The sequence below is a fragment of the Anser anser genome, assembly GCF_964211835.1.
Source record: "Anser anser genome assembly, chromosome: 2".
Taxonomy (NCBI): Eukaryota; Metazoa; Chordata; class Aves; order Anseriformes; family Anatidae; genus Anser; species Anser anser.
Window position 1 is genome coordinate 129,358,146 of NC_139721.1, and position 13,021 is coordinate 129,371,166.

General features: G+C 37.6%; 1 protein-coding gene across 4 annotated transcripts in view; it reads right to left on the reverse strand.

Annotated features, from left to right (window-relative positions):
- Window positions 1–13,021, reverse strand: part of DNAH11 (dynein axonemal heavy chain 11) — a 139,143-nt gene that overhangs the window by 46,630 nt on the left and 79,492 nt on the right. For all 4 annotated transcript variants that reach the window (XM_083822446.1, XM_083822445.1, XM_083822447.1 and 1 more), the window contains 3 exons: window positions 11,447–11,670; window positions 9,509–9,655; window positions 3,557–3,670 (listed from right to left, as the gene is read on the reverse strand). In XM_083822446.1, the coding sequence (XP_083678572.1) occupies window positions 3,557–3,670; window positions 9,509–9,655; window positions 11,447–11,497 (312 nt within the window). In that variant the 5' untranslated portion in view covers window positions 11,498–11,670. The remainder of the gene's footprint in view (window positions 1–3,556; window positions 3,671–9,508; window positions 9,656–11,446; window positions 11,671–13,021) is intronic.

The window sequence follows — 13,021 nt, forward strand, 5'->3', positions numbered from 1 at the left end:
GGGTACTATGATAGCAGGAGAAATAACAGGGAATTGTTGAAAGAAAGAATGAAACTTTCAGATAGGATTGCCCAAAGATTTCTAAGTCTTTCAGTAAAAGAAAATCTCACTCATTCTCTTAAATTGATACCTTAAGAGAAAAACAGTGAGAATAATCCCCTCATTACAAAATTTTTCAGCCTTCATTTATTGCTTGGTAGCTAAAACTGTAGGATTTCATATCTAAATATTACAAAAAAAAAAAAAGTCTTCAGGCAAGTCAAAGTCTTCTAAAGCCTATTAATGGCATGTCTTTTGAACGATTTAAAGCCTTGTTTGCTAAGTCGGGGTAATTATCTGCAGTAGAGGAACTCCTTCCACCTACCATCTCTCAAGATACCCCAACATGTCTTTGTCTGTTTCAAGAGTGCTTTGTGTTGCAGCTACTCCATTAAATGAATAATTAATAAACAAATTATCCCTCTGAAAAATTCAATGTATACTTGGCAATAAACCTAGTCTTCTGTTCAGATAACAGCTAAAACTTTCATCAGTAGAAGTCTATAGTCAAAGTTTCCACTTCTTATGAGTGTGGAGATGTGTGTATGTGTATGGAGGTCATTCAAAAAATCAGAGGAGATTTGATGACATTTTTATGACATGATTAGTGACAAGCATAAACACAGACAAACATGAGGTACCAAACCCTTTCTGGAAGTTATTCCTATAGTTCAATAGGTCCTAACTCATATATAACACTTGGCATATATACCTAGTAAAAATCATAGCCAACCAGTTATATCAATTCTCATTTTGGTTTATTAATGTATTGGGTATAATTGGGCCTATATGGCTTTGAGGAAATTCAGTGAATTTCTTATGAACAATTTCGTGTACTACTGCCAAAACCATTGCAAATTTTTTAGTAGGTTTGCAGGAAAAAATAGTGACAATGCTTAATGTGAAGGTATCCTTAATAATTGAAACTACGAAGTAATAGTGAAAGGCCTGGAGGGGAAGACGTACGAGGAACGGCTGAGGTCACTGGGCCTGTTCAGCCTGGAGAAGAGGAGGCTGAGGGGAGACCTCATCACAGTCTACAACTTCCTCGTAAGGGGGTGTTGGGAGGCAGGAGACCTTTTCTCCATTAACACCAGTGACAGGACCCGCAGGAACGGGGTTAAGTTGAGGCAGGGGAAATTTAGGCTCGACATCAGGAGGGGGTTCTTCACAGAGAGGGTGGTTGCACACTGGAACAGGCTCCCCAGGGAAGTGGTCACTGCACCGAGCCTGTCTGAATTTAAGAAGAGATTGGACTGTGCACTTAGTCACATGGTCTGAACTTTTGGGTAGACCTGTGCGGTATCAAGAGTTGGACTTGATGATCCTTAAGGGTCCCTTCCAACTCAGGATATTCTATGATTCTATGATTCTATGAATAAAATCAATAAAAAACAACTAAATTAAACAACAACAACAAATCAATAAAATTAAATGGTCTCAAGATATTAGAGAAGAATGCTTATTAATAAAGCAGTACTTGAAAGAAGCTTTTTCCCAATCACTTCTAGTTTTTCTGTAGCCACTGCAAACTGAGCATTTGCCTGGACCAATGCACAGCGCTTCAACTCTACCTCGCCATACAGCTTGAGAAGGCATGCAATGTAAGTACATTAGACAAAAATTTGGTCTCACATTCATTACTGAAATTGCAAATAACTCCTGATGAAAGTCTTTCACATAATCCTGCTAGTCTCTTATTATATATACTTGCTTTAGAGTCATCCTTCTACACATTAGTGAAACATGCAGAGATTTCTTTCAATATTTACCTAAAGACTACAGGAGGTTTAATTATAGTTTATATAAGTATATCTTAAGCAGAACTGAGTACATCCCTAAGGTGGGTCTACTCTCAAGCTAAAATAAATTTATATGCAACACTTTCATGGTTTAGAATACAGGTGGAATTCAGGCATTAAGTTTAAGTAGATATCTAAATTGAGTAGCTGCTTACTATTTTGTAATTACATGATATCATGATGTATAATACATGCTATAATATGAGGTATGTGTATGCTATCAAACTAGGATGAATGGAGGAATCCTGCTACCACATGCTCAGGGGAATCACTGCTGATGAACTCCATGTCTTACATTCTAGACAGCCAGACTCAGATGGACATTATCAAGTGAAACGTACATCTGGAGATGAATATTTCCCAACTGTTGTGTCATAATGACAATTGAAAAGACTGGGACAGCCACACATCTTTTACAGCCTTCTACAAGAAATAAACACATGCGTACATGTTGTTAAGCACTGAATACCTCCCTCTCTATCTGTGGTTGCTGTTGCATTTCCCCCAGAACACTAAGCTTACTAAGATAATAAAGACCTTTAAAAAGAGAAATTCTCCCATCAATGTTAGTAAAGAAAGGAACTGACAATACATATACCTCATTGAATTTTACTACATTGATAACCCAGGCACAGAGAGCAGCTGCTGCAAAGGATTTTGTATGAAGATAATTTGGGTTGAAATCTGGATCTTTCAAGAAATGTTCCTTGATGACTTTCAGACAATTCTCAGGAATGCCTCCTTATCATGGCTGATTAAAGTTTGCAAGAAGTCATCAGCCTGAGAGAAGTTCCAGTACATTAACCCTTTTCCATTTCAGATAACCAGACGCTTTCTCCTACTTTCACCACAAACGCAAAACTGGAATCCTGCACTAGGTTATTGTTTTGGAAATGTTGTGCAAAACAAAAATATAATTTCCCCAAAAAGCTGGACATATTAACCCTCACAAACATATTTTGTGATTTTTGACTCACTTAAGAAAATTTTAGAGATCAGATAAATATCATGAAATTCTCTCCCTTTGACTTTTCTTCTATTTTTCCTGTTAATAAATTGCAATGGAGCCCAGGCTGGCTTAAGATTATCACCAAGCCCACATAAAAGAGGACAATGCAGTGTCAGATCTTATCCCCATAGACTCAAACTGTGAGAAAACAAAGATGTGATTTAGTCTATCCATCTCTGGCTCAAATTTTTAACTATTTTTTTCCCCTCTCTCATCTCAGATACTATGATGTCTCACTGATCGTTACCTTTCCTATAAAGACTTCTGCAGCGTTCCTGCTTTGGTCTTTGAGCACATCCCTTTATGTGCCAGTAAAATCATTACTGCAGCAATAACATTGGTGGGTTGATGAAGGCTTTCAATACTGTAAAATTAACCTGAAAAAAGAAGATCTGAGAAACAGTTGTAGGAGTGTGCAACAGCAATGTTGTTCTGCAGAAGCTTTCTGATTACAAGCAATTTGAAGACTACCATTAATTATATTTTGAGGTGAAAATACTCATGATCACAGCCCTTTCCTTGCTCTATAATCCTATGTGCAACTTGACAAAGTAGGCTGACGCAAAGTGTAAAGCCAGGTCAGGTACCTGTTGCTGCCCAGAGATGATGGAAGTTTGATCATGCTGGGCAACTTGACACTGGAATGACCTTTTAGCTTTGAACAGTGAACAAATTGTTTTCGGACATCAAACTGTGAAATCTTTACCTTATTAAGCATGTCCAAGGCTGCTGTAGCACCAATAAGAAGCAGCTCGGCTTGCATCTGGTCATCCTCACATTTTTTCTGTTTCTGATGTACTTCTCCTTGGACTGCTCTCACCTATTAAAACAATGAATCTTAAGATTTATATTGAAAACTAAGACAGTAAATCAAATTAGAGCTGCTGAAGCACTCACAGTTGCATTGCAATGTCTGTATATGCAAAGAGATTTTAGAACAGATTATTTTATTTTATATGAAACAAACCAGACAAAGAACAACAACAACAAAACAAAAGACATCTACAACTGACAGTTATGCAGGTTTGTGCCTGGCTCTAGACTCCATATGTTCTGCATTGTGAGAATGAACATCTCCTGTTTGTGCCATCGTATGACAGAAGAGCTGGGGGAATGGAGCCTCAATTACAGCTGAGTTCTGTAGTACCAGAAGTTCCATCAGGCACTGCTTGTGTCAGTAAATCTCTAAGTTAGTTGACCCATGCAGCTGCTCAGGAGGGAAGCCTTCTGGGGATAAGGTAATGAAGAGCTGGAGATAGTGTCATGTGCTCGCAAATCAGCCATCTACAATCGCTAGAAGTCAACAGGTTTCTGAACTACTTATCACATTGTATTGTATCTGCTATTTGTACCAAAACAGTATTTTAACCTCTGGGTAGCTAGATCACATTTATTCTCATTGAGCCAGAGAGAAAATTTGGTATATGAAGTTCCTTTCCTCCCTGCTGCTTTGAATCATGAAGCATCTCTGCATGTTGCTCTGCCCTTGAGGACAACAGCATGAGATGGAAACCTGCTGACTCCCCCTTTTTTTGGAGAAAATACAGACTGAGTATGAAAGAGATGAATACATAAACTAAGGAGGTAGGAAACAAATAGCTTTAGATAGGTATACCTGAAATAACTTTTGTTTATATTTATGGACAACTGCCTGTATCATCAAAGACTCTTTATCTGGGTTCTTATAATAACAGAGTATTCACCATCATCCTTCACAGCTCAGTTTTGCAAATAGAAAATCAAGAAACTTTAGCTGCTTTACCTGCTAAAAATGGTCTATATCTGAAATACTTATTTTTCAAATTCTCTTTTTCATAGGATGCTCTGATTCCAGCCTCTGAACTTTGTCTTATTCTTACTCTTATATTAGATGTACGTGTAGTTAACCTGATGAATGTTTCACCATTGTTGTACTCAAGAAAATACAGCACTTCAGCACAATTCTGGTAGCACTCTCTAGATCAAAGCAGAAAGGAAGACAGCTGTCTCAAAGTCCTGTTTGGTGTTTGTAAGACTAAGCCTCCCGGTTTGGTTAACCAACTGCTGCTTAGCGTAGCCTTCAGGATAAGGAAGTACAACATGCTATCATACCATTGTCATGGGAGGACTAAGCGTCAGCTTTATATAATTTCTATTCATTTCAGTGAGACCATAATAAACTGTATACGTTTTTCAAATGGGTACTGAATTAACAGATTATGTGTAATGCCCAGTTTCGTTCTTGCTTAGAAAGTTATGACACAAAATATCACCAGTAATGCATTATTTGCCATCTTGATATCTAAGGACATAAAAAAGGTACAGCTGTGAGAAAGGTAATATATATTTACAAGACCAATTGACATATCCTGTTCCCCTCCCTACCCCAGATAAGCCTTTAACAGCTCTTGCTGAAAAATAAATAGTATGAAGACTGTCCTTCTGGTAGATGTAGCTGTAAACCTCACTTTTCAATATGGAAGTTGATCACTGAAGGCTGAAATGAGAAGACCAAGCATGTCCATATGGATGTGGAATACCACCTATTTATATAGATTACTTGGAAAAAGGACCCTGAAAACTTCTGAAGACACATCAGATAGTGAATGGTCCAGGTTTACAACAGGAACCTGGAGATCACTGTGTGAGATACAAAAATTGAGAAGTACTCCTGGTCAGGACTCTATACAACAGTGTAGGATGCAAAGGTATCAAAGGATTGCAAAGGATGCAAAGGACTTAGTAATGAAGAACTGGAGACCAGATAAGGTATGTGAAATACAAAGTTGGAGAATATTAGGGCAGCATGTTACTTTTGAGGAGTTACCAAACACATAGGAGAACTCGCCAGCTTACACCATTTCAACAGGTAAGCTGAAAGCATTTAAAGGTATATGTTGAAATGCAGCAGCTGGAGATAAACAAGAAATGGGAAGGTGAAGTGAAGACTTTTCAACAGATTATGAGATTTTGAGATCCATCACATTTTTTCCCCTCACTCCCCCATTTTTCATCTCTAAAAGGGTTTCCCTTTTAGAAAATCTGAGAAAATACCATGGATCCAACAGTAAATTCAGGTGATGCAATGTGGTTTTCCCTAACCAATAGAACACTGACTGCATTTTTTAGGTCTAGGTAAATGTATCGGATTCATCAAAAACAGCCTCCATCTTTTGGTAAATTTGACTTTTTCTTTTAATTCTTCAGTGCTGTATCTGAAACCATAGGCCTCAAAGAAGGAATGGAACAGAAGAAAAGGAAATATCCCGTATGAAAACAGTATTTGCTTAATTTCAGGTTTGGAAATTAAACAGATACCAATCTAAGCATATTTGTCAAAACTCTTATTTTGGCTTAGCAGTGGCTTAGATCAGTGACTTTACATCAGTTAGCATCAGTTTTAAGTGAAATCTGAGTGCTTCCACAACTCTGTGCACTGATTTAATTATCTGTTTAAAAGCTGATTATGATTTCATTGGTGCAAATCTATCTGGTAGAGTAACCCTGGAGGGCATTCTGTATAATCTGCAGTTGCATATTTGGGAGATTACCGTGCACACTTCTAAGGATACATTGCCTAAGGCTGAAGTTCATCTTTATCCTTCTACTTCATGCTCATCTCACAGGCACATTTCCTGTTAGGTCTTGCTTAAATAAAGTCTAATTATAGAGAAAAAAGATATTACAATGATCACTATGTTAACATTTGGATCAAGCATTATGCATTGGTAGTAACAAGCCCCTGTAAGACTTTGATATCCTTACAAAACTTGGCCGTACAATTATCAGGGGAACTTTCCATGTATACATTTATTACAAGGGACACACACAGACATTATAGCCGCGGAAACAATAAAAAATTAAAATTAATATTACATTACAAACGTTAGTAATAACGTTGAATCCTTTTCTTGTCTCTTATGAAAGAAAAGTGCTGAACAGAACTGGTGTACTTTTTAGGATGAAATTCCCTATGTTTATTGGTTTGCATCTTATCCAAAACATATTTTCAAAATTAAATAGTGCATATACAGTTACAGCTTTGGATCTGTTTATATGGTTTCTAACATGGTTTGACACCCATGTAATTGAAATTAATTTAAAGGAAGAAGTTTAAAACTTAGCTAAGATGCTCGTTTGGTCAAGCTCATTAAAGATCTAGCCAGATGAACAAGTACTACACTTATTTTTCTTAGAGGAGGAAAAAGTAAACAGGGTAGGTTGCAGTTAAGGCTTAGAAAAGTATTTCTCAAATCTACTTCCCCTCACAAAGAGATGAAGGAGTTTTTCATTATTTCTCAAGAAGTTTAGTCCCCTTCACATCAATAATTTCAGCAGTATAGAGCTCTTAAATGACAGCTAAACTGTTAGAAAAGCTGGAAGCAGTGTGCCCCTTGTATGTGCCCTTAGCAATCAGACCATGAGTAGAGTGGCTCAAACACACCATGTAAATAAAGAGTGTACTTCAGCTGAGGGAGTTAAATCAAAAATGCTGGTCAGTCTGGATTGATCTTTATTCCTAATCCTCAGCTAATGTCACTGCCCCCCCATCCTAACTACACTGTGCTCTGCTTGTTTTTTTCCTCTGAAGGGGTAGGGCCCATTTTAAGAAGTAATGGCACATGCATCATCATCTGTAAATGTCTCTGGCTGGCATCATTCACAGCGCATAAACAGTCTGAAAAGTGACAGCAGCATTACTGCTCACTATTTTAAACCTCAGCAGCATGACGTTCATAATCAGACCCCTGTTGATTACTGTATGGATATGTAGCCCTACCATGTTTATGAGGTATCCAGAGTGACCCCACTTTTCCTGATGAGTCTGATCTAAAGTGACTTCCATTCTTCATCTTTTCTTAGGTAATGCTTAACTCTAAGACACTATCTCTAGGACGTTTAGTGGCTTAAATGCTGTAAAACTCAACAAACAAACAAGCAAAAAAACCAAACACAAAACAAAACAAAAACAAACCACCACCTTAATAAGCTTCAGTTTGAAACCTACAGAAAAGATAAACCAAGATAATTTTTAAAAGGGTGGCAGATTTAATCAATTATGAATATTATTCACATATTACTTACCCAGAAGATGAATTTTCATTTGCTGATACACTTTTTTTTTGGTAACAAAAATTATAGGAGAAGATTAATATTTAGAAACCATCATCAACCTTATAAAATAGTTTTAGATTAATGTAGCACAAAATGACGCTTCTGTTCCAATGGAAACATTTCAGAAGTGCAATAAAGCAATGAACAGAGGAGTACAGTAATCATTTGTGTCATGTGCTGAACCTCGTCCCTGAAACAAAGTTGCCCAGAGGTGTGATTTTCCCACAATAATCACTCTGTGTTTCATCTAGTTGCTTAATGAAGTAATTTGAATTGTTAAGGGTGTTTTTTTGATCATTCTAAATGCATCAGCAGCATATGGAACCAATACGGGAAAAGCATCACTGAAAAGTGGTTGGTAGGACATTGAGCTTTCTGATTCAGTTTGTGCAAGCTTAATTAATTGCACTATTTTGACTTTAAATTTCATTGCAATTTTTTAAACCCTATAGAAGACATGGACCAGTGAAAGGCTGAAGTCCGTAATTAACATAAACCCAAGAAACGTAAAGGTCCTGACCTAGTCTTCATTTATATCAGTGGCAAAAATCACTTTTCTTTCAATAAAATTAAGATGAGACATAAGGTCATTACTGAAAGCACTAAATAACACCTAACAACAAATTTTAAGGAAGCAAAACAGAAGAGAATGAAAGACGGTTTTAATTGCTTCCAGACAGTATAGTTTTCCCTGTTCACCAGCATCTGAAGACTGTTTACAAAGGTTTTGGCAACTTGAAGCTTCCATAGCTCAAAATCAGGTGTTAAGTGCTATTGTGAGTCGTTTAAAATTTCCTCTTTGCAGTATTGATAAATGGCACAATGGACATTAGGTTTTGTAGCAAAGTGACAGAGTTGAGTGAGCCCTTCAGATTTTAACATAGAGGAACTTCAGTTCATAGCATTCAATACCACAACTTTTTTTTTTTTTTTCAAAAATGGTGCTTTAAAATTAGATTAAAATTTTAGAATTGCGATGGGACATTTCTGTCTATTTTGTGGTGAGTGCTAATAGACATAAACCTCTCTGTTTCCAATATGGAAGTTGATAACTAATGTTACTAGTCTTAACTGAGAGGAAAAGGAGGAAGATTCAACACTGAAGACACATACTATTAGAAATGCTATTATAAGCTTAAAATTCAAGGTTTGCACCTTGCAACATTGCAATGTACTGGAATGGACTTTTGTATCAATTGAGTTGTTCAATTCACCTAGAGCCTTAAAGCCTTTAGAAATCTGAAGTGCTCAGAGATGACTCTCTGACCTTTACTGTATTACAAATAGGTCTGATTCTCAAGATCCACATCCATTAAATGCTTGAATGAGCTCAGTATTTATTGTTCTTTCATCTCATTAAAACAGCTAAAAGGTTGGGAAAAGGCATAATGTAAAGAAAGGTCAAGTGGTAATCATGGTGTGAAATGCTGTTACATGTGTAAGTATAATAATTCTTTAGACTTTATGCTCCCTGGAGAGGAAGTTGTTCAAAACTGTTCACCTAAAAAGGTTTATTTTGTGCTAAATATAGCTCAACAGCACTAAATGGGGGAATTAGGCTGACCTTTTGCTCCTCTTCATCAGCAATGGCCTTTTCTTGGCTCACTTTCTCAGTCTGAAACCCTATCTTAGCAATCAAAACTTCAGCATCTTGATTTCTCAGTTGCAGTTCTGCGTCTTCAGAAGCAAGTTTGGATTTTAGACCTTCTACCTACAGGGCAAAAGGTAATGCATTATTTGGGAGTGAGGGCCATTAGGTATCACTCTTGAGAGATTCTACCACATATGCCCCAAAAAGCTGAAAATGAAAATAAGATTCACATACGTTTCATGGGTCTTAGTACGGAAAGTGTCACCTTTTCCTCTTTTATTTCCATACGACAGCTCCACATTTTAGCTCGCACAGGATTTTGATGACTTGGAGAACTGAATAAGAACAGTCTAACTGCACCCACCAGGGACTCCACAGCTCCCTCAGGGTGCTCAAATGTCTGTCCAGTTGCTGGTTTTGTAACCAGGTGTCTCAGCAGTGCAACCAGACTCTGCTGCAGGACTGAGCAAAGGTACAAATGAAAAAGCAAGAGGACATTCTGGAAAATGCTTAGTAATCACTCTGAGCAGACAATTCAAGCAGAGGTTTGCTGAAAGGTTAAGACAGACTCAGAGATTGATTAACAAAGACTACTTGTTAGTTTGATGAAAGAACAACTTACCTTACAGCCTGCCAGGCTAGAAACCTGTATAAATATATCCAAGCGACACAATCTTTCCACATGTAATGCAAATGTTTTAAATACCTGCTTTTTAGTTTTTCCATGTCTCTCCAAGCATTTTATCTTACAGCTCTTTGTGATAAAAAGCTAAATCTTAATCAGAAGAGACTCTCGTTGACCTGATCTGGATAGAGGTGATAAAGACGACAAATATTAGAGGCCTTAAACTTTTGTCACACTGAAATTCTTGAGCATTGTTCATCTTTGGTGGACCCCTGAATTCTATTACAAAACCTAAAAAATTCATATTTCCAAAATTTGTCCATCTTGAAGTGAGCAGACAAAGCTGTAAAAGTGAATTTGTCAAAACAGATGACTGTAGAGATCCCAAACCTCTCCACTCACTTTATTTTTTTAATGATTTAATTTTATGTGTAGTTCTTTCTGAAAATCTAAACAGTGCTGCATTTGATATTCTCCTCTAGAGCTCCAGAGTACAGGGACAGAAATGCTTTAGTGTTCAGGTAGCTGGCTAGATAGGAGCATTCTGCACTTGAAGTTGTCAAATTACCATTCAGTCATCATCACATTAGAATTCAGAGGAAAAAATGTTTTAATCATTTACTTAAAATATCTTATTAAAAATAGACTATAAAAGAGCAGTCATCCTTTTCCACTGACCATTTATTTTTGCGGAGCTCCAGCTTGAAACGTGGGAATAAGCCAGTCAGCTCCCATTGTTAACCGCACTGCAGCAGCGCAAAGCTACAATGCCATGCAAGGATGTAACCAAGCATTTCATTTGCAATCTTCACGTAAAACACAGACTTTCTACTTGGAATAAAGAAATTCCATGACTATGGCTTGTCACGAGCAGCTGCACAAAAGACTAAGGAACAGGTTGTGTGGTGGGGAAAGGCTTCAAAAGCAGTCTCCACCCCTTCTGTCTTTTGGACCAACTAGCTACAAATGAGCCACAGGCAGAACCACCACCACCACCACACCCTCTACTCCCCCCCAGCCCTCCCACCCCCCACCCCCAGTCTGTCCAGACTTTGTCCTTGATCAAATGGATAAACCCCTCCTTCCACAGCCAGCTACAAAGCTGAAACAGCTTCCATGTGAAGAAAAAAGTTTCCAAAATCATGTAATTTCAATGAAACACAAAGGTACCATCCTGCAACTAATTGGTCTAATTAAAAGGTGCAGTCTGAACTATGTTTTATTAGCAATAAAATCCAGATTATTTATAAAGAATGAAAGAAAAAGTTGTGACTTTCACAGATTACCTGAGAAGCTGTTGCCTTCAGCTTTTGTATACCATTCACCAAGTGCTCCATGTGCTCTCATGTTTTTTCCCCAGTAGGCTCTTAAACAGTCCGATTTGCTCCAGGAAACTCATCAGAGTGGTGCAATTGTATCGCCTCTTATTCTGATTGTATTTGGCAATCGGCGTCTTCACACTGGTGTGGGCATAAGCCATGAAATCACAGATGGAGTCCTGGACGAGTGGCTGCACATACCCAAGGAACAAGAACAAATGAAAAACAGGAGCAAAGAAATGTTTCAAAAATGTCAGAAAAGGTTATGTTAAAGATGGCTCATTCACAAAAACATTCATCAGAGTCTACCCAAAACATAATTCTGTCAGCATGTAAAAGCTATTAAAACCTAAGTGACTCTCCCCACAACTTTTTTGCATACAAGTTAGTTAATTCTGTGCTGGCATTCGTAAAGTCTTCAGATCCATAGGAGCTAAGTGCTTCACCATGCTTACATTTTCTGAATAAATACCCCTAAAAGCTAAAACCAGAGATGATGTCAGTCTCTATGCTGCCATATGCAGAGTTAAAACTATATTGATTTTCCATTTCACCTCTGGAAATCCTGCCTAAAAAAAATAATAAAAAAATCCTGTATAGGTTAAAAAAAATAAATGCAGTTGTTACTGTAATCACACTGATCTCTACATTCCTTGTATATCGTCAAATTCCTATTCAGAGGGAAATGGATTTTTTTATGCCATTAACTTTGGATTGAACAGCACTGGAGTTGGTATTTTTCCCTTCCCCAGATGCTACCCATGCATCAGCCCAAGAAGCACGCCTCCAGCTCAGAGCAGAAGCTGGCAGCACCTTGCAGAAGGGCCCCAGGGCAACCCTGTGGAAGTGGAGGAGGGCGCAGGTCGGAAGCTCAGTCAGCTGCAGGGGCTGTACTGGATACCGCACAGAATCATGTGAGCTTTCCTTTTCATCGCGGGAAGGAAAATGCAGCAGTGGGACTGGAAAACTCTTTTCATAGACTATATGGTAATCAAAACGGGCTATGTGTATTTAAAATGGCTCCAGGTGGTCATTTAGCTGCATGGTCCTGAGCAGAGGTAAAATCCCTGTCTTTAGAGGGGGAAGGCATGGCTGAGAGCTGAAGCTCAAAGGTTCTTTTCCTAAATTTTTGGAAAACTAAACTAGCAAATACAAGATGCTACTACATTGCTTTGAATTACAGTATACTTTCCTTGGATAAAGATGTAATAAGAAACACCCAAAATTAATTTTTGCTTGTTTTAAAGGATTCTATCTACTTATACCATTAGAATATATCCATTTACATGTCTAAACAGGAATACTGTATGCAAAATGAACAGAGAAATATTAAGAAAGCCTATTTAACTCCATCATTGTAACTAACTTTCATTTTGTCCTCTATGACTTCTAGCATACTTAACTTTATAATTTGTGGAGTCACATCTCCCTCATTTTAATGATTATTTATTGCATTCTGTTCAAGATGAACCCAGTTCAATTAATCAAGGGAAGCCTAAAAATCAATTAATATGAATTAAATGAGCTACACCAACTCTTAGG